General features: G+C 40.0%; 2 protein-coding genes across 3 annotated transcripts in view; one reads left to right on the top strand and one right to left on the bottom strand.

Moving 5' to 3' along the window:
* CCDC39 (coiled-coil domain 39 molecular ruler complex subunit) overlaps positions 1-7032 on the top strand; it is a 42200-nt gene extending 35168 nt beyond the window's left edge. Inside the window, exons 18-20 of the mRNA XM_083177692.1 lie at positions 2067-2246; positions 3796-3878; positions 4642-7032. Of these exons, the coding sequence (XP_083033818.1) occupies positions 2067-2246; positions 3796-3878; positions 4642-4789 (411 nt within the window). The 3' untranslated portion in view covers positions 4790-7032. The remainder of the gene's footprint in view (positions 1-2066; positions 2247-3795; positions 3879-4641) is intronic.
* A 7835-nt stretch (positions 7033-14867) lies between these two features.
* The window catches only part of TTC14 (tetratricopeptide repeat domain 14), a 28651-nt gene continuing 18255 nt past the window's right edge, over positions 14868-25263 (bottom strand). The window contains exons 9-12 of one of the 2 annotated variants that reach the window (XM_083177693.1): positions 24988-25110; positions 22231-22348; positions 20692-20801; positions 14868-15954 (exon numbers count right to left, since the gene is read on the bottom strand). In XM_083177693.1, coding sequence (XP_083033819.1) covers positions 15168-15954; positions 20692-20801; positions 22231-22348; positions 24988-25110 — 1138 coding nt within the window. In that variant the 3' untranslated portion in view covers positions 14868-15167. Of the gene's footprint in view, positions 15955-20691; positions 20802-22230; positions 22349-24987; positions 25111-25263 lie in introns of those variants that run through there. The other variant, XM_083177694.1, reaches the window with a different exon arrangement.

The raw sequence follows: 25263 nt of genomic DNA on the forward strand, positions 1-25263 counted from the left end.
TCACTGGTTGCTATGGGTAACCACTTCTAAAAAAAAAAAAAAAACATTTGAGTAAATATATCTCTTAAGGTGCCCATACACGTTACAATTATTGTATACAATATTGTATACAATATCGCATCTCATCCGATCTCAGTTTTGCGATGAGATCAGATGAGATGAGATCTAGTACAAAAAGTATGTGCAGCACATACTTTTCGTACTAGATCTCATCTCATCGCAAAACAGATATGCAATGAGATGTGATATTGTACACAATATTGTATACAATAATTGTAACGTGTATGGGCACCTTAAGTTTGTTAAAAATTAAAACTGTGTTTAAATATTAATTAAAATGTTGTATCTGTTTCTAGTATTTTTCTAGTATTTCTCACTTTTTTTTTTTATCAAATAGTTCCTTTTCTGTGGGTAATAATGAGGTGGTTTAGGGAAATTAACACAAATTACAGGACTATAGAAGGTGTACAGAAAGACATTTATAGTGATTTCAACAGACACCAAAAACCGTGAAAATCATGTTGACTGTTTGTTTATGTCGACATTGACTCTCAACCTTTACGTGTCGACCTATTGACTATCGTCCCTATGACCCATACCCGTTTATACAAACTGCTTGTTTAAATGCAGTAAATTGATCTGCACATTTATATATATTGAAATAAATGTTGACACCAGGGTTATAGTGTGTATGTCATATACTGCAACAATGTCTATATTCAGTCAAATCTCTTTTTGGTTCTTAAAGAGAAAATTTACAGTTGATAGCCATGTCATGTGGTTGATGTGTGCTACAGTACTTCAACTTACTAAGAGTAGGTCATGCATTGTATTACTATTCTGTAACATTTAGTAGTTAGCTATTCTATTCCTGGTTAAATTATTCCACATTCAACTTGCAGTAGTTCATTATTATCCTGCTAATTTGATAGTTCAATGCACCGAATACCTAGCAGTTAACTCTAGTAAATCAGTTTGTTTATGCACAGAAACATGTATTACAGTCAGAATCATGTTGTTGAAAGAGATTTTATATTGTCATTGTTATACAGACCGCTTTACATACTGTATGTGGCGCCTCAAATCTCGGTGAAAAATCTTTCAAATGAAACATCAACATTTACTAGAGGTTTGTCAGACTGGGGAATAACGCTGAATATTTATCTCCCCAAATATAGGGTTAATATACTCCACATCCACTTTGGCTGTGCCATAGAAGTGTGTACCTTACATAACTTCTAGAACTACGAGTATATAATGTGAGACAAATGCATTTAGAAAATATGTACCTTAAGCATTTTATTGAGCAGTGTTTTGTGCAGTGTAGGTATGCACAATGTGTTGGTGTCTATTTCCTTTAGTTATAATTAATTGGATAGATCACAGGTTTCCAAACTCGGCCCTTAAGGCACCTTAACGGTCAAGCTTTTATGGATAACCATATAAAACTATTTTGAAAACCCACACTAGTGTTTCCAAGTTACCAGTAATTCAGTACGTTAAAAGTTTTTTTAATCAATATATACGCATAAATATTTAAATAACAGAAGGCAATAAAAATAAAATAAATAAGTACTGTCCCGCAACACTCATGAATTATACAGGTTCTGCAGGTGGCTTAATTCAAGCCTGCAGTTCTAGTCAGCCAACTTTTGTAATGTGTGAGTGTCCCAGTTTAAAAGGATAGTATGGTAAGCCCTAAAAATAATATATATTTATAAAACACTGTTGCAGAAATATAATAATTAGCATGGAACATATATATGAGTGTACAGCAAAAATTGTGGTTTTTAATAAATTAAAAATGAACGATAATTAATTTCAATTTGGAATTTTTTTAGTTGCCTCGGCCGTGTTTTAATACGCCCGTATGTAACATTTCACAATCTTCCCTTGCAAACTGTGGCTTTGTATAGAAAGACAGAATGATGTACACAATTTCCCTGTTATATAATAGATAAATAAAGGCTATATTTTAATGAGAAGTTTTATTATATGCCCAAACATTTTGTTAAAACAAGTAGATTTACGTAACAATGAATATGTAATCATTTTTATTTTAACAGTGTTCCAAACTGGTAAAAGAAATTCGTTCTGCTAAGAAAAGCAGTGGAGAAACTCAAGACGAAAAAGATATTAATATTCGTGATCTGCGAGACTTTACCAGATCCATTAATAAGATGCTGGCAAAATCAATGGAGGAAAACCCAGAGTTGGCAGTTCCCTTACAGATGTACTTTCAGCAGGTTTGTAGATATTATGCTACATCGTACTGAAGCATTTTTCTTTAATCTACATCAGCCACAAATATTGGTTTATAAATGGGGTATAATTATCTCTTAGTTATGGATATACGATAGATAGATAGAAAGATAGATAGATGGCTGGATAGATGGCTGGATAGATGTCCATTCATAGAAAAAAAACCATAGAAGAGTGTAATATGACTGAGTACATGCTTGGTTTTAACAAGCAATAAGAATAAAAAAAAATATTCTAGATACCTATATTTCCGACAACAAGAGATCAGATACGACATCTACGTGTGATTGAATAATGGTAAAAGATCCTCCAGTCTTCATCTTACTGCAACTGTCTTCTTCATTGTAACTAGCTCTAAAGCATATTTGGCTAACACAAGCTGTAATTAATCACACCATTAAAATGTTAGCATTGTAGGAAACTATTGTGTTCATCACAACTGTTGTGGGAGACCGTGACTTGCCAGAGTCCAAGCTAATACATTTGCATGCAACCACTGATGAGGATAAGCCATGGATGAATATTAGTGGAAAAAAAACCACTGAAGTCCTGCCACGAACATGTCCACTGGTTACCAACATGGATTTGTGCGGAATAGGTCATATCACTAGCTTAATTAGTTTCTAAGAGGAAGTTAGTGTAAATTTGGAACAAGGTAATGCAGTAGCCATGGTTTATTTGGACTTTGCAAAGGCATTTCATACAGTGCCAGATAAGAGGTTGGGTATTCTCTGCCTGAAAAGATTGCGATGGCTGATTCACGAATATATTTAAGAAGGGTTGGAGCGATGTTAGAGAGAAATCATTCATTAATGCATTGAGATAGTTTTAGTAGGTTTATAAGCCAAGGGCTCCGGGTATGCTGGAGAAAATACTAAAAATTGATAAATGGGTGAACATCATGGACCTGCGTCTTTTTTTTTTTCCAGCCTCTTAAACTATGTCAAATGCAACAGGGTTATGGTGCAAATTCGGTAACTCTGCATGGCAATGCAGGATATTACCGGTATTTTATTTCCTCTACAATAAATACTTGATAGCCTATTATGTGTAAGTTTAAAGTGGTAGAGGCCAGAACTGTACATATCAAAGCCAAGCATTTATAGCATAGGGTATTGACAGGAATCTTCTGCCATATCGGTGCAGGTATATTGTAAACAATGTGGCAGATGAATTAAGGCCCATGGGTCTTCAAACTGTGGCCCTCCAGATGTTGTGGAACTTCATGTCCCAGCATGCCCTGACAGTTTTGGCATGCTCTTATAGGAAAAAAGTGGCAATGAAGACCCATGAATTAAGCATTGTTTAGTGGTGATAAAGTGGAAGGGGGTGATCATGCACCAGCCAATGAGCTGTGTTTGAAAAATTACTGAAGTTGATTGGCTGCTGCTTTATAACCACCTGCTTTATCCCCACTTTACTAGGCTTAATACATTTGCCCAAATGTTCCTACAGTACATGCGGGTAATTACAATGAGCATAATTTAAACACATTATATTATTTGGATACTAACATGCAATATTTTATATCAGTTTGGTTTAGAAATACCACAAAGCACTTCAACTCCAGGAAGTTCGAGAACAGGTTCCTCACGAAGCTCGGTCTCCTCTGTTAGGTAAGAATGCTTTTAAAATACTGTGGTAACAAGGCGTGTTTTTTCCCCCCCTGCTAATACCCCTTTCAAACCGCACTTGTTAAACGGTATATTGCTGTTTTTTTCTCATTTCAAAACATTTAAGGCTGCAGTGGGAAAGCACCAGAGTTGATTTACTGGTTAAAGATAACCGGTGTTTCAAAACGTTTAAAAAGCAGGCATTTTTCACGTTTCAGAGCCGTTTTTTATGCAGTGAGAATGGCTCTGAAACGGTATTTAGTAAAAACAGACTACAGACCTGTGATAGGCTGTCCCCTGCATTCTGCCTTGAAACGTGTTCAGGGGATTAAACGGGTTGACTGATGTGAATGGTACTTAAAAGGTATTTAAAACGGTAATCTACTGCAAGGCTCAGACCCGTTTTAAATACAGTTTAAAAATACCGCTTTTTGAAACCTTTTGGCAGTGTGAAAGCGGTATAAGAGTATCACAATATCTGTGCAACTAGAATTGAATTATAAGGGCAATATTTATGCAGGCTGATATTCTGTTACTTCCACATTAACAATTTTTTGTGTTTTTAATATTTTGCTATTTAATTAAGAATATATATCAGATAGTATATATTTAGGTAAAACAGATCATTTGAATACAAATATTACCTATTTCTATTTAGGTAGTAATGCTAGGAATATATACATGTGTCCATGTAATTCAATTTTCAAAACTAAAATTACATTTGGTTATACGAGGTGTATTCATGGCATTTATTTTTCATTTGTAGATCTTCTAGAAATTTATCAAACTCAAGTACTCCCAGAGTAAAGGTGGTTGAACTGGGACTTCCTATGGCTTCTCCTCCATCAAGTGCATCATCGGCTCGCAGTTCTAAGTCTACAGCTAGGGGCAGTAGTCACAGACATCAGAAGTAGGGAGGAAAAAAAACACATTGGAAATTGGAAACATATGTAGTAATTATTGCAGCATAAGACATCAATAAATATTTCGTTTGAGTCTGTTTAACAATGATTCTTCATGTACAGCCATGGCCAAAAATTGAGGATGAGTCAAGTAATGGTTTTTACAAAGTTTACTGCTTCAGTATTTTTTTCGCATACTTGCCTACCTGACCCTCTCCATGAGGGAGGAAATGCTCTGCTCCTGGACTTCCCTGGTAATGTATGATTAACTATCTCCCTACAGGTGATGGCAATCATATTACCAGGTAAGTCCATGAGCAGAAAATTTTCTCACTCATGGATAGCGTCAGGTAGGCAAGTATGCCTTTTGTCACATGCTACTACTAGGGTATACTGAAGTAAAATTACAAGCATTTTATCAGGGTCAATGGCTTTTGTTGACAATTACATTAAGTTTTTACAAAGATTCAATATTTGAAGTGTTGACCCATCTTTTTCAAGACATCTGCAATTTGCACTGGCATGCTGTCAATCAACTTCTTAATTTGTGGGTTTTTGTTGGTCTACATGCCTCTTGAAGATTGACAACTACGGGATTAAGGTCTGGAGATTTTCCTGGCCATGGACCCAAAATATTCATGTTTTGTTCTCCAAGTGGCTTAGTTATCATTTTTGCTTTATGGCAAGGTGCTCAATCATGCTGGAAAAGACATTGTTAGTCACCAAACCATTCTCAGATGGTTCAGAGAATTTTCTATTGGAGGATGTATTGGTACCATTCTTTATTCATTACGGTGTTCTCCCTTAGCTGAGAAGCAACCCCACACATGAATAGTCTCAGGATGCTTTACTGTTGGAATGGTACAGGACTGACGGTAGCACTCACCTTTCCTTCTCCAGGCAAGCATTTTTCCAGATGCACCAAACAATCTACAGTATACCTCCTTTTGTCATTATCTGTCCCACCGTGTATAACATTCCAGTGTAAAAGTGTAATAGTGTGTACACACGGTACAATTTGCCTTCCGATGTTGACAATATAGTCAACATCGGATCGGAAGCAGATCGCAAGGGTTTTAACCCTTGCGATCCCGATCCGCGTTCACGTATCGCAAGGCAGAAAGTCTTGACTGCCTTGACTATATAGTCAGACTTGTATGCAAATCGGATGTGCCTTGCGATCCGATCCTGATCTGATCGTGGATCGCATCTTAAGGCACATCTGACCGTGTGTACACACCATTAATGAAAAAAAATCACCACCTGGTTTCTAAAGCACTAAAGTTCTCACCTCTAGGTAACTCATATTTAGTTTATTTTTCTTCCACTAGGGGTCACATGGAGAATGATATTAAAGCCTGGGGAGAAGAGTCTGGGCTCCTAACAGTTATATTTTTGCCCAGCAAAATTATTTGCAGTGGTGCTGTTTGTCCAATCACTATACACCTTCACCACAAACTATGCCAATTCAGAAATACTGCTAGTCATGGCCCAAAAGGGCAGAACGGACGGTGTAATGGTTAGCATTACTGCTTCAAAGCGCTGATGTAATAGGTTTGATTCCCTCCATGGCCCTAACTGTGCAGAGTTTGAATATTCTCCCCCGGCTTGCATGGGTTTCCTCCTACAATCCAAAAATATACTGTTAGGTTAATTGGCTTCCAACAAAATTAACCCTAGAATATCTGTGTGTGCATGTACATGTGGTAGGGAATATAGATTGTAAGCTCCACTGGGGCAGGGACTGATGTGAATGTTCAAATATGCTCTGTAAGGCGCTGTGGAATATGTGAGCACTATATAAATAACTTAATAAATATAATCACCCATTTTATCTATGCAAACTATATATTTTTTTTTCTTAAACATATATGTAGGTAGGCATGTGTGTGTTTTGTGTGTGGGAACACCCTTGGTTTCCATTTAAAATATATGCCAAGAATAAAGCTTGCAAGTAGTTAGATGGCTCCTATCCAGTGCACTTGTAGAGCCTGTGTTAACATATATCTGCCATAATTTTGCTGCAAATGTCTTAAGCCTGGTCCACACTAGGCAATACATGATCTTGGTAGCTACAGACTGGTAACAGTGGGTGATCTTCAGGTTCTCTCCATTGATGCTTCTCTGCCTCTAAGGCTTGATCTTCCGTCCCAGGGCATGTTTTTCCATCTGAATCTGTCCAGTCTTGCTTTAACAGGGTAGCTCTTAAAACACTGGCCCTGAGTGCAAAGTGTTTCCCAGGAGAGTCATCCATACCATGCTTAATTCCCAGCAGCCTTCTTCACTTAATTTATCACCACATTGGCAGATCTACTTTGTGGGTTTAGACAGATTAACTTCCTGGTCCTTCAAGAGCTGTATTCTGCAGGCAGGACTGGATGAAGGCAGGACAGGTTTTCAGCCATGGGCTGCTAGGTTAAAGAACCAAAAAGTATCCCATAATCGCCCCTGTGCTCCAAGTTTTCTTTTTAACTATGTAAGAACATATGTCTACTTAATAGTATTGCCACCACAAATATTTAGTTCGAGACAATACTCTAGTAAATCTATAACTCAAGACTTACCTTAAAATGCAATCAAAATCCAATGTAAGCAGTTACTATAAACCAGGGGTTCTCAAACTCGATCCTCAAGACGCCACACGTTCACATTTTCCAGGTCACCTGGCAGGTGCATTCATTACTCATTGACACATTTTAAAAGATCCACAGGTGGAGCTAATTGTTTCACTTGTGATTCTGTGAGGACACCTGCAAAACATGCCCTGTATGGGTACCAGAGGACCAAGTTTGAGAACATGTGCTATAAACAATTACCTGACTTAAAACAACAAATTATACGCACCAATAATTCCATTTCTTCTTAGAGATCCCATGGCAGCCAATACCTAGGGATTTTGTCCCTTTCCTCATAGTTAAGACAGGTTACTTTTTCTCCAGGGACTTCTCCCTTTTGGTAGAAATCCCTTTCCTGTTGTCTTTCAAGTGTCTCCTCGAAAGGTCGCTGGAAAAAAAGAAAATGCACAACAGGGGAGGGAAATTGGTGGCTGCCATTGGATCTCTAGGAAGAAATTTAATTATTGGCGAGTATAATTTATTGTTTTCTTCTACAATCACCATCACAGCCAATACCTAGGGAAATACCATAGCATAACAGAGGGAAGGACAATAGCCAGAACAACTATTTTATTTTAATCATTAAGGACACTTTTCAGAACCTCCAAACTGAGGCCTAGACACATTTAAATCATGTCTAGAAAAAGTGTGAACCAAAAACCTTGTGGCAGCTTCACAAATATCTTTGATTAAAGCCTTCACCTTCCAAGCCCAGGATGTCGCTACCACCCTGGTAGAGTGTGCCTTAATAACAGTAGGAACTTCCATCTTGTACACGAACGTGATCAGTACGGTTATCCACCTTGAAATTGTCTGCTTGGTAGGGGCTAACCCCCTTCTTGCACCTGCAGGCACAACAAAAACATTTTTGGACCTTCTGATTTCTTTTAGCCTCTAAGTACATTCAACTTGTGCCACAACTCCTCCTCCTCATTTTTAGGATCAGGATAGAAGGCAGGCAGAGAAATCTCTTGGTTGGAGATGGAATGACTGAACAACTTAAGGCAGGAAATTAGGGTTGATTCTCAAACATAATTCTATCAGGTAGTATTAAATACGGCTCTTCCACCCACAGGGCCTCTAATTCACTCACTCTTCTAGCAGAGGTTATAGCTACAAGAAAGACAATCTTTCAAGTTAAGAATTTCAGGTGAACTTGTGATAATGGCTCAAACGGTTCCTTTAATTAAGCCTTCAATACCAAGTTCAAATCCCAGGGGGCGACTAGAGACTTTATTGTAGGTCTTCATTTTTAAATGGCATAACAGAACCTTATCTTCTGTCTAAAAGGATGCTTAAGGCTGAAATCTGTACTCTTGAAGTTGAGTTGGCCAAGCCATCGAAGAAGCCTTTATATAAGAATTGCAACACATAAGCTGTAGGAACTTCACCAATTCGCTCTTCCAAACCTCTCCATTTAATAAAGGCTCACCAAAACAATATAATTTATAATAAGCTAGAGAAGAGCCCTCCTTTCTTGCCTGGAGTAGTTCCGCAATAACTTGGATAGGGTTTTTAAACCACCTTGCGCTTTTGGTTTAAAAAACCCTATCTCCAACTCTGTATCTATGTGAATTCTAGCTAAACTCACATAAACCATATGCAGCAGCGGTAGATTTTTGAACCCATTATTGGGTATATGTAAAAATTATTTTTACACGATCCTGTTATTTATACTACCCATTGCTAAACAACAGCGCCAGAAAAACGGTGCAATCTGTGGTAATTCTGTCTCCACACATTGTACACACCCCCATTTTCCGCAATAACTTGGTCAGACAAACCCTTCTGCCTTAAAGAGCTCCTTTCAAACTCCATGCCATAATGCTGCTGGATCTAGATTTACTACACTGCCTTGAAGCAATAGGTCTGGGATTGGAGGGAGTGTCCAGGGCCCTTGTACTGTGAATTTCAGAATGGTCGCAAACCAAGCCCTCCTGGGCCCAAATAGAAGAATTATGATCACATCTGCCTGATCTATCATTTTCTTGAGGACTCCGTAGACCAGAGAAAATGGTGGAAACATGTACCCTAACTAGAAGATCCACTGGATGGAGAAAAAGTGTCCACGACTGAAGTCTGGGGAATATAATACCTGGAAAATAATTTCCTGACCTTTTTGTTGATGTGGGTCACCATGAAATCTATGTCTGGTTCTCCAAACTGAGACCAATCAAGTCATGACCTGATGTATCGGGAAGTGTCTATCCTTTTGGACCTATCCTCAAATAGCGTGTCAACACCTTCCAAGGGAGTAACCATATCCTTGTAGTTCATAGTTTTATATATATTCTTTAATATACTTTTCCACTGTCTCAAAGTTAAACACTCCGGGAAATAAAGGAAGAAACTAGACTCCTCTGATGAAACATCCTCCACTAAAAGCGCCTCATCAGAGGAAACAGCCTCCTCATAACCAAGACCAGCTTGATCCCAAGACCTTTTAAGGCCTTGCAAGTCCATAAAATCTTCCTTTGATACAAATGACTTTCATCCATTCCATAAGGTCAAGCAAGATTTTAGACTGGTCCGATACCTATGGAAGTCAACCTGCAGCTTTATCACATAAAGGGGGGTATTCAATTTAGCATTTTGGGGGACAGGGGGAAAGGACGGTCAGTCGCACAGGTTTATTTACAAATGTATTTCAGACAGGACCCTCATGGAAGTAGAATTATTCCTTTATATTTAGGAAGAGGGTGTGCTACCACTGGACATGGATCGAGGTTCAAGCAAAAAGGAGAAAAGGAAATGTCTTTCTGTGTGGTGCACCTCATTAGAAAAATAGCATAAAATTTAGCTTTTATTAACTTATATTAAAAGACAAAGAGGCGAAATATAGACAAAACAGTGAAACATAAAACATGGACAGTGTATTAAAAAGGATAAGCGAATTTATCCTCACTCAGTGTGGCCCAATTCCCCTGTGGTCCCCTTTAAGAGTTTGCAAACGGTGTTTCTTTTTTAATTAGAACCGTGCTGACAGGCAGTGAGTACTAGTATTGTGGGAGTACAACATGCTTTACTATATGTGCCCTGTCAGATTGAAGTTGTGTCCAGAAATCTGGAAATGCCTATCACCTTAAGCACTATGGCTTGATAACTGTGTAACCAATATAACAATTAATCCCAGATAGTGTGGTATTATTTAGGGAGTTACAGAGGCCCCTCCAAAAAGCACACCAGTGTCTGAGCAATCACCATACAATTGGGACTGCAGATCTCCCCAGCCTGCGGTAGCCAATGAGGACTGCCACTCCTCTGGCACCCCGTGTTAGCCCGGGGGTATAGAGATGATAGCTCTTGAAGGGTTAACCATCAGTGTAAGGCATGCGGCGGCGTGTCAATTACAGCGCCGTCCGAGTTATTGCCCGCTCTAGAAGGTAAGGAGGGAGCTCATACACAGCGAGCAAGGCAGGCGGCAGCTTGTCAAGTACAACGCTGTCCGTCTTATAGCCTGCTCCTAATAAATACAAGGTAGCGGCAAAAGTAAACAGAGACTATGGTGAGGTCAATACCAACATGATGACATGGACAGGCACACTAAACAGGGGTCACGCAGCCATGCCGCTTACACCCCAGAGTGAACCTTGTATCTAAGGTAGGTTCTTGAAAATAAAGTAACACTGCCTGTCCCATCTAACTAAACAATGAGACAGGAGAAAAAAAGACAACAGGAAAGGGAGTAGGGATTTAGACCAGAAGAGGGATTTCCCTGGGGAAAAAGTAACCTGTCTAACTAGGAGGAAAGGGATAATCCCTAGGTATTGGCTGCCTTTATAAAAAGCAAAGCTTATCTTTCACAAAATTCTTATAGAACATTGAAAACCAAACATGGCTAAACAGTGCTTTATTTTTTATTTAATAAAAATGGTAATTGACATACAGAAGAATTAATTGAAGAAAACTGTTAACATTAACTATCATGGCAAACTCACCTATTAACCAAACTCAGCAAGCAGACAATTCACTTGAATGAGCTCAGGAACAGTAATTAGTTCCTTACTTTAACAACAATCTTTTTGCCCCAAACCGATCTTGATGTGCTGTATGTTACTTTTATTTATTCTGTATTGTTTAACACTTCTAGTAATTCCTACATTTTTTTTTTTTTACTTTTATCTATGCTTAATAAAATTCTAACTGTTGATTCTGCACAAATATACTTCTAGGGACTGTTTAAACTATGGTGAAAAAAAATAAAAACCACCCAAAATGTATGTAATCTGCCTGGACCGCTATCACACAAAAACTATTGGGTGAATTTGGATTGCACTTTCACTATTGTATAGCTTATTGAACTAATAAGAAAGTGAGGCTGGTATTATCTTGATGTGACTTCAGGGAGAGGAGTAAAAGGGAAAAAAAAAACAGACTTCACAAATGCGTTAGCTCAGCTGTGCAATAACAGGCAACAGTTACAGTGAAGTCGCAATCAAACATCAGGAGAAGCCCATGTACCAGTAATTTATATGCATAGGAAACAGTATAAGCAGAGCTGTAGATAATGCAAAATGCATACACTTCTGCATTTCAAGTATGTGTTTGATTTGCTCATCATTTCTGCATACTTGTAAACTTTGCTCTTAGCGAAGTGCATGTACATCTCTTAACAGATATAGGGCGGTATTCAATGACCTGAATCGTTGGTCACAGCGATTCAGATTTTACATTCGCCAGCCATTCACCGGTTTTTTGACGTCGATTCGCCAAGCGTAGGGATTCGTCGGGAGTCGCCGGGACTAGCTGTGTCACCCTATTCAACGTGGCTGAGAATCGCCGCCCCCAACGGCGATTCTCAGCCAATCCGGCGTTTCCCTAAACAGCTTCAGTACTGTAAGAAATTGCAGTGAAATGCAAGAAAAATGCAAATTACCCTGAAAAAAACGATTCCAATACAGCAGACTGCAAAAGCTGTGTAATCTCCGCAAACGCCAAACTAAGGAGTGAGGTGGGGAGGAGAATCATGGGTAAGTGAGGTGCACCATGGGTAAGAATAGTGCTTTGTGGGAGAAAAAAAAAATACCAGAAAAAATTAAATATATATTTGTATAGCACTTCTACGACCATCACATCACACAAGGGCAGCAAATAATAATACATTACACTTGCAGAGTTAAATTGAACACTTAAAACCAATTATTTCACAGGTTCCTATAAAAGTTCACCATAAAAAGATGACGAGGGACACTCGGTGAGGAACGGCGATATGAAACAAGAAATAAGAATCGCCAACCTCTCATTGAATACACTTTTGGCGATTCATGGTGATTCCCGTCGACTACCGGCGAATCCCCATGAAAATTCCTATAGACAAAAACCGGCGATTTGTAGAGAATAACATTTGGCGATTGGTGCTTCATTCACCGGTCGTCATCGGCGAATAGAGGTCGTTGAATAGGGTGATTCGCTTTTTCAGCTCCAAAAATCGCCGGCACACACGAAAAAAACACAGAATCGCCATAAAACTTGGCGATTCTGCCTCATTGAATACCGCCCATAGACTTGCATGCTAATATTCTAGGGGCAGTTTTTATTTTATCATGACCGTAATGAACATTGCCTACCATGATAAAGCCCTTCATAGAAACATAGACTATGACGGCAGATAAGAACCACTTGGCCCATCTAGTCTGCCCCTTTTTTAAACATGTTACCTCAAACCACATTTGATCCTTATTTTTTTGTAAGTATATCAATATGCCTATGCAAAGCATGTTTAAATTGTGCTACTGTATTTGCGTCTACCACCTCTGATGGTAGGCTATTCCACTTATCTACTATGCTTTCTGTGAAGTAATTCTTCCTCAAATTTCCCCTGAATCTTCCTCCCTCTGGTTTCAGTGCATATCCTCGTGTTCTGTTGCTCCTCTTCCTGTGAAAAATGTCTCCCACCTGTACCTTGTTAAAACCCGTTATATTTGAAAGTTTCTATCATGTCCCCCCTTTCCCTTCTCTGCTCTAAAGTATACATATTAAGATCTTTTAGTCTTTCCTGGTACGTTTTGTGATGTAGGCCGCGCACCATTTTACTTGCCCTTCTTTGTACAGTCTCTAATGTATTTATATCCTTCTGGAGATATGGCCTCCAGAACTGAACACAATACTCTAGGTGAGGTCGTACCAATGACCTATACAGTGGCATTATTACTTCTTTCTTTCTACTGCTGATACCTCTCCCTATGCAACCAAGCATCTGACTTGCCTTCTTCATTGCTTTGTTACATTGCCTACCTGCTTTTAAGTCCCCTGAAATAGTGACACCTAGATCCCTCTCTTCCTCAGTAGTTTCCATTATAATGCCATTTATACTATATTTAGTCTTTGGATTTTTGAGACCCAAGTGCATGATTTTGTATTTTTTGGCATTAAACTGTAGTTACCATGCTCTTGACCATTCCTCTAATCTACCTAGATCATCAATCATTTGTTTTACCCCTCCTGGTGTGTCTACCCTGTTGCATCCCTTTGTGTCATCTGCAAAAAGGCACATTTTACCCTCAATTCCATTTGCAATATCACCAATAAAGATATTAAAAAGCACCTTCATACTTATTCCGCCTGTAAAGTAAATACTAATGAAGTATTTAGAACACTTATTAAAAAAAAAAAAAAAAAAACAGCAGCAGCGTAGAATCAAAGTTTGTATTAAATGTATTTTATTACGAAAAAATGTGTTAACATACATCCTCATGCAAATCTGCCAAGTTATGAGGTTTACAGAAGGCAATACAAAATTGTTTAGAACTTTCTGGAACTGAAAAGCCATAGCAAGTCAGCATACAATGTAAATGTGTCAATGTGCATCTGTATACTACACACAACAGAGGTACCAATTTTATATACATTATACTGCAGCTGTGAATTCAGCACTTTCAATGTCTTTGCAGTAAAATAAAGGTTAGTACTTCCAGAAAGAAAATCAGGTACTTGTGTATTATAGCGGCACCCCCGATGTGCATCGCGCGATGTTTTCATGGCATGCGATTTTTGCCCCCTATACGATGAAAGATCGTATAAGCACCATAAAGGGTGCTTACAATGTGAAATGCACCCCCACGCCACCCCCCCCACTATAAACGTGAACCCGAAGCGTGGCGAGCGCAGCAAGCCCGCGAGGGGCGGCGGTACGCGTCCTCCGATCTTTTCATACCCCCACTATCCACGTCGGCGTGGAGTTGAGAATAGAAAGTGTGGCAAGCGCAGCGAGCCACCGAGCCCGAAGCGTGGCGAGCCCCGCGAGGGGACGCGGATACCTTCACAGGTATCGGAGTCCCCTCGCGGGCTTCACAGGTATCCGCGTCCGCTCGCCACGCTTCGGGCTCGCCACACTTTCTATTCTCAACTCCACGCCGACGTGGATAGTGGGGGTATGAAAAGGTCGGAGGACGTGTACCGCCGCCGCTCGCCACGCTTCGGGTTCATGTTTATAGTGGGGGAGGGGGGTGGCGTGGGGGTGCATTTCACATTGTAAGCACCCATTAGGGTGCTTATACAATGTTTAATCGCGTTGTATCGCTTTGTATGGCATTGTATGCCATGTACAATGTCATACAATTTTAAAATTGTATGACATTGTACAGCATCGCGCGATATCGTATGCCTTATGGTATGCGATGGGCGCCGCCAAAATACACAAGTACCAAAAATCTATAACTAAATAAAAGTAGTAGTCAATAGCAGTAATTCAAGGACTTCAAATGTATTTTGTTGTAAACACACAAAATGGATTTTTATTTTACAATAAAGGCATATTTTAAAGAAGCAAAAAAGTTTTATTTACAAATTTTCTTGACACCTTTTTCTTTCTCAAATTCTGCAATCTGGTTTAGAAGGTTTACTAAATTCCCAGGCAAAGCCTTGTTGGCTGCGGAATTACCATTCTGCGGTGTGTCTCTCTCTTTTCCATCTCTGTGAGATTTACTTGCACTACTTTGGGAAGTTTGCTCATGTGATCTACTACTACTGCCAGTAGACTTCCTCTCAGTAGTTCCATAATCAAAAATGCGATCTTTACATGTATATGAATCGGATCTTCTGCTCAATGGTTTAGGTTTGTCAGCATAATTATCTTTCCGCTTATCCTCTGGTTTTCTGTGAGAGGAGTCTGTAGAATGCCTTCTACTAGGTCTGTACTTGCTGTTCTCAGCTGCGATGTGTGATAGGCCACTTCTGGTTTGAGTCTTTGCATTACTGTAGGAATCTCTTGAACCTTCAGACCTACATCCAACATTATCGATGAACTCTAATGATGAGGAAGACAGAGAACGATGCCTAATTTTGTCATCCACAGATCTCCTGTGATGATCCTCAACTTCATATGCTCTGCGATTGTCTAATTTCAGAAAGGAGGCAGACGTGTCAGCAGGAGTGGTACACCGTTCGTCTTCATGAGAAGAATGCTTCCTAGATTGGCTTGAAGAGACGGAATGCTTTCTACGCAACTTCTGTTTTTTGTATTTTTTATGACTGGCAGAAGATGAAGAGGATGTAGATTCAGATGAGTCTGAGGAAGAACTACTCGATGATGAGGAAGAAGATCTTCGTTTGTGTTTTTTCTTTCTAGCATAATCAACAAAATAATTAAACAAATTTAATAAATAAATATTTCTTCGCTTGTCAACATAAAGTAAACAAAGTAATCCTTTCATGAAAAGTTTTATATATTTGGGCTATATATTCCTTTGTGTTTATGAGAAAAATATGAAAAAAATATGAGATTTCCTATTCTGGGTGCAATGACCAAACATTTAATAAAAATCTATACAACAGTAGCTATAAGCCAGCTGGCAGTATAAAGTCATTCCCCCATAACATGCAAATCATGTAACAATCGGACAAAGCCTGTCTCTTGAAACATCTACTGTTCTTGTAAAATTACAGTCCTCCAAAAGGACTGAAACATGTGAGAAACTGAAAAACCTTTAACTGCACGAGAACTCTATGGTAAAAGGCAGGACATGATTTGACTGATGCACCAACAAGATTGAGGCATATTACTAAAAAGTAAGTTATACTGAAGATGGGATGTTGCTATGAGCAACCAGATTGTTTATTTCCTTCCAGAAGGTGCTAAATAAGTAGATTCTGATTGGTTGATATGGGCAAAAGCCCATCTTTAATAGAACTCCCATCTTTGTAAAAATGTATCCCATTGAATTTTTATTTAGATTTTATCACCAAGTTTTAGTGAAAGAATGGACCACTAATATGGGAAATACAGACTCTTAAAAACCTTTAAATACAGACTCTTAAAAACCTTTAACGGTTCTCGCTCATGCTAAGTAGGTCTGGTGGGTATGGGCTTAGTTTTTCTTGCAATCCCTTGATTGAAACACCCCGGTGTGCCGGCCTGGCTATTTCTCTGTGGAACTACAAGTGCCACAATGACCTGTCAGCGCTGGGCTGCCTCGGAGTCACTACGCTGACAACGTAGTTCAAGGCAGCCTATGAGCTACGCTGATAACGTATCTTAGAGAAGTAAGCCAGCCGTTAAGCATACAGCTGCAGGATTCAAACATAGCGTAGATAACACAACCACACAAGAAAAGAAAGTATTGCTGGGTGCACTAAGACGTCCTTTTTTGATAATTATAAAATATTACTTTTAATGATTTTCCTAATAAAAAGGTGAAATATTAAAACATTAGCGACAGATGTGAGAAATAAAGAAATTGGAATAAGTGTATTAAAACAGTGTCGGACCACTGCCTCATTAAATCCTTAATTTGCAGGGATACGATGTCCCTTTGTGTTTTTTGTATATTTGTGCAAGTACAAATAGATAATGATATACACCCCCCCCCCCTTCTCTGTGTGTCTTTAATTTACTTTTATTATTATTTTATAACCAATACACTTTAATTCAGGCACAGTGAGAGTGTGTATTCTTATTTAACTTTACCACTGTAATATTTATTTTTTCGCAAAAAATTGTCAGATCTCACTATCATACACACCATAAAATTCGTAGATTGATAGTTCAATTTATTTTGTATATTCTTGTTACTTTCTTAATAGAGGAGTCACTGATGTGTATCTATGTTTTTTAAACAAAGTTGACACAGTGTGGAGTGTTATCACTTGTACAGGTCTCCCCTGAGGAATAAGCGGCTTTTGCATAATATACAAAAGCCGCTTTTTACTCAGGGGAGACCTGTACAAGTGATAACCTACTGGATTGTAAAGGGTCCCTAAAAGACCACCTGGACCCCAATTGGGAATCCTGCTATGGTGACACTGTGACCGTGACAATGTAGTGAAATTCCCATCAATTGAGGACCCCCTGTAGGTGTACCAAACACCAATTATGCCCACAATATCCATACCCCCCACCTATAGATTTGTTTCGCAACCCACCCCCAACTAAACAATTATCAGTTTGAATCAGAACTTACTGTATTTTTTAATCATACTTTCAATGCTTGATTGTACTTTTATGTACACTGATATTTTTTTTCACGATTTATTGAGTAAATTGTACACTTTAACATGGCAAATCTTTATCTCAGTCTTATTCTACAACTTCTTACACTAGAAACTTTATCAATGCACCCATTTATGATTGCGATGGCTCGATCGGTGGATTGGCCCTGCGGGTTTACAGAAGAATTTGGCCCATTGCATCCATTCCCAGTGGTGCATTGCAGTGGTGAAGGTAGCATGCGTCGCGTCATAACGTCATGTGGCCAGGCCCATGGACCTGCCCCACTGTTTGGTAGAGACGTCCGGTGCATGTGCTTTACAGATCTCCAGAGCCTGCTGAAGGCAGGATCGGTGAGGAGAGCGGCAGTGAGTGGTGAATTTTTTATTAATTATGGTGCGGTAAGTAATGCCCACCCCGGTCTCCACGCACTCAGCGCCTGTAATTACACACCCTAGAAACTGTACCATTGAAAGTATGGGAATGGAGGTATGGTCACGTCCCTTTCTGATTTTGTACCGATTTCTGACCCTCAAATGTTGGAGGGTATGTCATAGGTGCTAATCTCAGGAGTGGATGTGGAATTCATCAACACATACAAGTTGTCAACTCAGGAGCATTGTGTTTCAAACACACCTGATTTCATTGCCGTCGTTGAGTATCAATGCAAACACATTCTAACATTATGGTGGAATATTTAACAAATTACAATCTTTGGTACAGCATACTGTAAGATGACATTTTTCAGCAATTTTGAAAATAAAAAAACCCCAAGGTTTATCAATCTACGAATTGAAGCCAGCCGTTGGGTATACAGCTGCAGGATTCAAACGTAGCGTAGATAACGTAGCTTAGAGAAGTGAGCAAGCCGTTAGGCGTACAGCTGCAGGATTCAAACGTAGCGTAGAGCTGCCGCCGTGAAACTAAACAAGTACCTGAAAATGTTTGTCAGGGGTTTTTTTTATGTATATTTGTACATTTCATCACGTGGACAAATTAGTGTACGCGCTTCACTTTCCATGCTTCGGGCAAGGTGCCACACTCTGCTGCCACTGCACTTTACCACTCAATCGGAGTACACATTAATTGTAAAAGTATGAAAAAAATCCTAAAAACAAAATAAAATGTTGACCTTTTCATAGGCTGACCTTTTGTATGTCAATCATATGGTGTTGCCCTATTGAGCGAATTTCATTCTTTCCTTCCACTATCTGCATTTTCACACTTTTCTATCACTCAGTCGATAAAAACTGCTGCTGATGATTTAACATTTACCAATAACTTACTAAATTTACTTGACAATCAAAAATGTCAGATACTTCAATCCCATCTAATACAGATGATAAACCATGTGGTGTCACGGGCCTGCCAGATAATTCAAGCTTACGCAGCCTTCTTCCAATACATTGTGGATTGGTTATTAAATTGAAATCCCCATACTACATATCCCTCTTTGCCCCAGCAGCATTACTCAGTCTCTGCAGAGCACTTATTCACCCTCATCGCTGCCACGTGCTGGACTAAGCTCACTTTGACTTTGTTAGCTTCTAGTCAGCTAAAATTAGATTTCATAACCACTTTCCGATCTAGCCATTTCAGCCTTGCTATTGTACACTGCGGTGCACTACAATGTCAAATAGCGGTTTAGCGTCCAAAGCATAGAGATGGAAGTTTGGTAGGAAGGAGCCTAGCTTTGAAGACATGAGAGGAGTCCCTGAACACTTGTGCATTCACATAGAACACACCGGGCCAAATGTAATAGGGTGAGAGTTTCAGAAAGTGAGAGATTTTGGGAGAGTTTTCCCATATTTTTTAAAGCAGCAATCAATAACATGGAAAAATCAACCTGGTTTTGCAGTGTAATTGATTGCTGCTTTAAAAAATATGGGAAAACTCTCCCAAAATCTCTCACTTTCTGAAACTCTCACCCTATTACATTTGGCCCGGTGTGTGAACTAAGCAAAAAAAAACTAAATATATATAACGTTAAACGTAGTTGCTCTTCAGTGGGATTCAAACCCTAGGCACAGCATTAAACACAAGGCCATTAGGGCTACTGGCCTCATTCACAAAAGATGCAGGACACCAGATTTATTTTGTAAGTAGGAGGCTGGTACGTGTCCATCTGTCTGGTCATGCACTTCTCACTACAATGACCCAGACGACTCTACTGTTTTATATACAATTATTATGAACACATACGTTTCTTGCTGTGCTGTGATATATACACTCTAGGCACAGCACTATGGGTCTATGCGTCTGCCATCAATAGGTGCAGGAGTCGCTTTGTTCTCCTCTCTGCACTGTGCTGTATAATCTCCAGTGTCCCAAATGCAGTGTCAGACTACATTTATGGCATGTGGTTGTGTCTTAAGATTTTACATCACTGGAGCAAGGATCTGAACCTTTCTAACCTCCACCCAGCCTTTTCAAATTTTTTATACCAAGACCGTCAGATTCAACCACATGGTACCGGATGCGCCAACTTGTCTGATTTGATATTCTTTTTGTGTGCTCCTATTGTTATGCTATAGAGGTGGTATTCAAACGTTATGTTCTTTACATATCCTTGGCACACTAGTTAGAGCACTGAGTATTACTGTCCTGTTGCTGCGTAGTCTAACTGCATATATAGTGTGCCCCACTCTAACCCATTGTTAGAGAACAATGGGTTAGAGTGGGGGTTTATACCGACACAACCGACATTAGCTAAAACTAAATGTTAAACATTTTTATAGTTATGCCATATTTATGTTTCACATTGTAAATTACTACTGTTGGACCTTTTATCATTTCATACTATTATGACTAAGTCAAGCACACAGAAATTCCTTTTTTAGTTGGTCACTCAGGTCCCATCAAAAAGGGTTAAATACCTTTTCTCTTCCTTAAGGAGTTTACGAAGTTTTTCTGCACTTGTTTCTATTTTCTTCTCTTTGGCTTTTTCTTCCTTGTCATCATGTTTCTCTCTTTTTTCCAAAGATTTCTTTTTTTAAACCCAGCCATCAAAAAAAATATTGTTATTACATCATAATTTGGGGGGTAATATTCAGTAATTCCACCACCCACACGTGTGCAATATGTATGCCGTTTTAAAATATGAAAGATTTAAATACAAGCATAATAGTGGGGGACCAGTAAAGGATTTGCCAGTGAACAATTAGGAAAATGGCCCAATAATGTACCATTACCATGATGCATGAAAACACCAAGGATATAAGGAATATCAGGACAAAAGCATTGTAACCATGAGGTTTAAAAGGAATGATGGTCAATAAATATGGGGAAATAGCGAGAACATATTTCATACAAACCAGTTTACATTGACACAGGTCCATTAAAGATGGAAGGCGATCAGTTTCAATATGGGCAGATCAATGATTGATGTTCACAGCCAGAGCCCCAACAGTTCAAAGCAGGAGGAAATACATAAAGAGACATCATCAGTATTACAGGAAAGTACACATGTATTGTACAAAAAACTAAATGATGATCACAACTTGATTTAGAGGATCTAAAGCTAGAATGAATCAACTTCTAATTCAACTAAAGGTTAGCTGCAGGTAACCAAAGCCTGTTTGTCTTTTAGTAACAACGTCATAAGTAGGGATGTGCAGATCCAGATTTACTCAGATCTCCAAACGGGATCTTATCGGCTATCCGGCTCTCACATGTTTTGGAGCCAAAATATGTGACAGCTAATAAGATCCCATTTTGAGAGGTAAATCCGGATCTGCTCATGCCCCTCTTCTTCTCTATCTCTACACGTCCACTCTGGGTGAGCTTATTTGCTCACTTGACTTCCACTATCACCTCTATGCTGATAATACTAAAATCTACCTCTCCTCCCCTGATCTCTCTCCCTCTTTCCTCACTCATATCTCCAACTGTCTCTCTGCTGTCTACTCTTGGATGACCCAGCGCTTTTTTAGACTTAAAATATCAAAGACTAAGCTGACCTCTTCCCACCCTCATGCATACAACCTGACTATCTCTCATCCTAACCTGTTTATGCTCACTTCTTTCCCTTCTGTGTCACCCCAGTCTGTGTAACCCTCCCCTTTAGAATGTAAGCTCTCACGAGCAGGGCCCTCTCTCCTCATGTGCCTTTCTTAGAATATATAAACCACTGCCACCCTGATGATTGCTGCAGTGTCCTGTCCACTGATGCAACTATCCATATATACCATGTACTTGTCCTAAACTGTCATGTACTATAATTCGGTATGTGTTTTTGCTCATAACTATGCTCTGTAAAGCGCTGCGTAGTGTGTGCGCTATATAAGAAGCTGTTAATAAATAATAAATAAGTATGGACAGTAACCTAACCAGGTAAAATACAGGATACAAAATGTACAAATGTTGCTGTAGATAAGTCTTTGTGTATGCCAGACTGAGAGAAAATAAAGGATCACCTGTATACATTGGCGCACTTTGTTCAATGCCTCCTCAGCTTCTGAGAAGAACTGGTCTATAGCCAAGGCTTTATTGTAATAACTCTCTGCATTCAGTAGCTTATCCTCCTCTTCAAGCCTACAATTAGAACACATCCGCAAGATTTTAAATAATATGGATTCTCAATAGCAAAATAGCGCTGCAGATTAACTGTAGATATGAACACTAAAAAGGTGCCCACATACGGCACAAGATTATGAACAATCCAAATTGCCTTGTAATCTAGAAAACCCCATGCCAAACAATATTATGCACACACATTGAATGATTGTGTAAACGATCAGAGGATTTGATGGTCTGTTTAACAACTTCAAGTCATTAGCACATCGTTCATCATGACTACATACGAAACGACAGGTCATTATGCAGAAAGGATCAGCAAGCAAGATGAACGAATGGCAGGTACGTGCATTGCATCATTCCAGCACAGACAGTTTTTAAAGGATAGGCCATTCCTATTGGTTAAAAGCAGCCATATAGTTTAACAACATTTATTCATGTGTGGGCACCTTAAGATGACAATTTATCAATCTGATTGTGGTAACCAGGTTTGGGGGACTAAAAAAAATTAATTTCGAGACTACCATCGATGGGAATCCCGTACCAAGATCTCAAATCTTCACGATATCTGCAATTTTGTTTAAACACATTTTCACCAGATCGTCTGAGATTGTGTAAATTATTATTACTACATGAAATGAACAATCCCCATTGAGTATACAAATAAGTTATTGTATGTCCTTTTTTTTCTTTATTTATTTATTTGGTACTTGTTTCCTAGCACGGCACCCATCGCATCGTATACCATTATACTAAATAAGGTATATGATGATATGCGATGCAATATTGTACAATAAAATATCGCATCGTATGCTATACAATGGCATACGATGCGATCGTATACAATTTTTGATTGTACAAGCACCCTGATGGGTCCTTACAATGTTAAATGGCCCCCCATAGTCAACACGACCCCCAGGATCAACTCCAACCTGAAGCATGGCGAGTGCGAGCCCTCCGACCTTTTCATACCCCCACTATCCATGTCGGCGTGGAGTTAAATTTAGATAGTGTGGCGAGGGGATGCGGAATACATGTAAAGTAATACGCGTCCGCTCGCCACACTATCTAAAATCAACTCCACGGCGACGTGGAGAACGGGGGTATGAAAAGGTCGGAGGACGCGTACCGCTGCCTCTCGCGGACTCGCTGTGATCGCCACGCTCCAGGTTTTCACTTCACTTTTGCGTTGATAGTGGGGGTGCATTTAACATTGTAAGCACCCATCAGGGTGCTTGTACAATTAAAAAACGCATTGTATGCGGCTATATGGCATGCAATGCAATGCCGTAAGATGGACATCAGGGGCGCCGTGCTAGGAAACAAGTACCATTTTTTTTTTTTTTAGTTGGAATATGTTCAGTGTGATCTATTAGAGGGATTAGAATTCACAAATTTTAAACTGAGTAATCTTTTTTCTCTTAAAGGAATAAAGGCCCCCATACACTAGGGCGACTTGTCCTTAGGACAAGTCGCCCCCGACTTCCCCCTGAGCTTCCCCGGCTGCTCCCCGGGGGAGCTTGATTAGATTGGCACTTGATGTGCCATTTTTTACATGTGATAAATCGTCTCGATTTATCACATGTAAAAAACCCGGGGAGCAGGGGGGGGGGGGCTAAGAGGTGGTAGCTGGTGGGAGCAGGGGGGCTGGGGACGCTGCGGGGGACACGTCTGTGTCCCCTGCTGCTGGGGACGCTGCGGGGGACAGCGTCTGTGCGGCGAGAAGGTAGAGGGAGCAGGGGGGCTGGGGAGGCTGCGGGGGACACGTCTGTGTCCCCCGCTGCTGGGGACGCTGCGGGGGACAGCGTCTGTGCGGCGAGAAGGTAGAGGGAGCAGGGGGGGCTGGAGACGCTGCGGGGGACACAGGCTGCATAGAGCCGGGCAGGGGGAGCCGGCCGGGAGCTGTCAGTAATGAATAAAAAAAAAAAGCCCATACAATGAATGGGCAGCCTGTGATTGGCTGCTGAGAGCTCTCTCAGCCAATTGCTGACTGGCTGAGAGAGCGCTCAGCCAATCACAGGCCGCCCATTCATTGTATGGGCTTTTTTTTTTTATTCATTACTGACAGCTCCGGGCCGGCTCCCCCTGCCCGGCTCTATGCAGCCTGTGTCCCCCGCAGCGTCTCCAGCCCCCCCTGCTCCCTCTACCTTCTCGCCGCACAGACGCTGTCCCCAGCAGCGGGGGACACTGACGTGTCCCCCGCAGCGTCCCCAGCCCCCCCTGCTCCCTCCACCACCGCGCCGCCCCACTAGGTCCCAAGTCGGGTGGTCGGACGTGCAGCAGGTCCGACCACCCGACGCAGATCCGATGCGCATGGGACCGCGCATCGGATCTGAGGGGACATCAAAACTAGCCGATTTTGGTCCGATTTCGGCCAGATCCGACTGATCTGGCTGAAATCTGACCAAAATCGGCTAGTGTATGGGGGCCTTAACTCTTTCAGTCTACAACTATGGACAACTATGAACAATTTCATTAACATTTTCAGTATAAAGTTTGTGCACCGGTTCTTCCTAACCTTCCCCCTCCCTTACCATATAAAGTTAGCAGAGTGGGTTTAGAAACTACTAATTTACTATAATTTGGGAGTAGGAGATAGGGTAATTTCAAAAAAGAAAAATGAGGGAAAGAAAAGGAAGTTGTAGGTGCATACTCACTGTCCTCCTCTCTCCACAAGTGTCTGACAAAGGTATTTCCTTGCATTCTTGTGTGTCGGGCAATTTTCTAAGGCAACTTCAAAATCACTAATTGCTTTATTCAAGCTTCCTTTAGTAGCATATCTATAGAAAGACAAAAACAGGCAGCCTGACATTACCATTTTTGAGCGCCCTGCTATCATTATCAAATTCTAATATTAAACCCTAATGGATTTTAGTATTTACAACAGGGAAGAGACTATATCTGCATAACCAATAATGGTACATTGTTTTGCT

Source organism: Crinia signifera, chromosome 3, assembly GCF_055691185.1.
Source record: "Crinia signifera chromosome 3, ASM5569118v1, whole genome shotgun sequence".
Classification (NCBI taxonomy): Eukaryota; Metazoa; Chordata; class Amphibia; order Anura; family Myobatrachidae; genus Crinia; species Crinia signifera.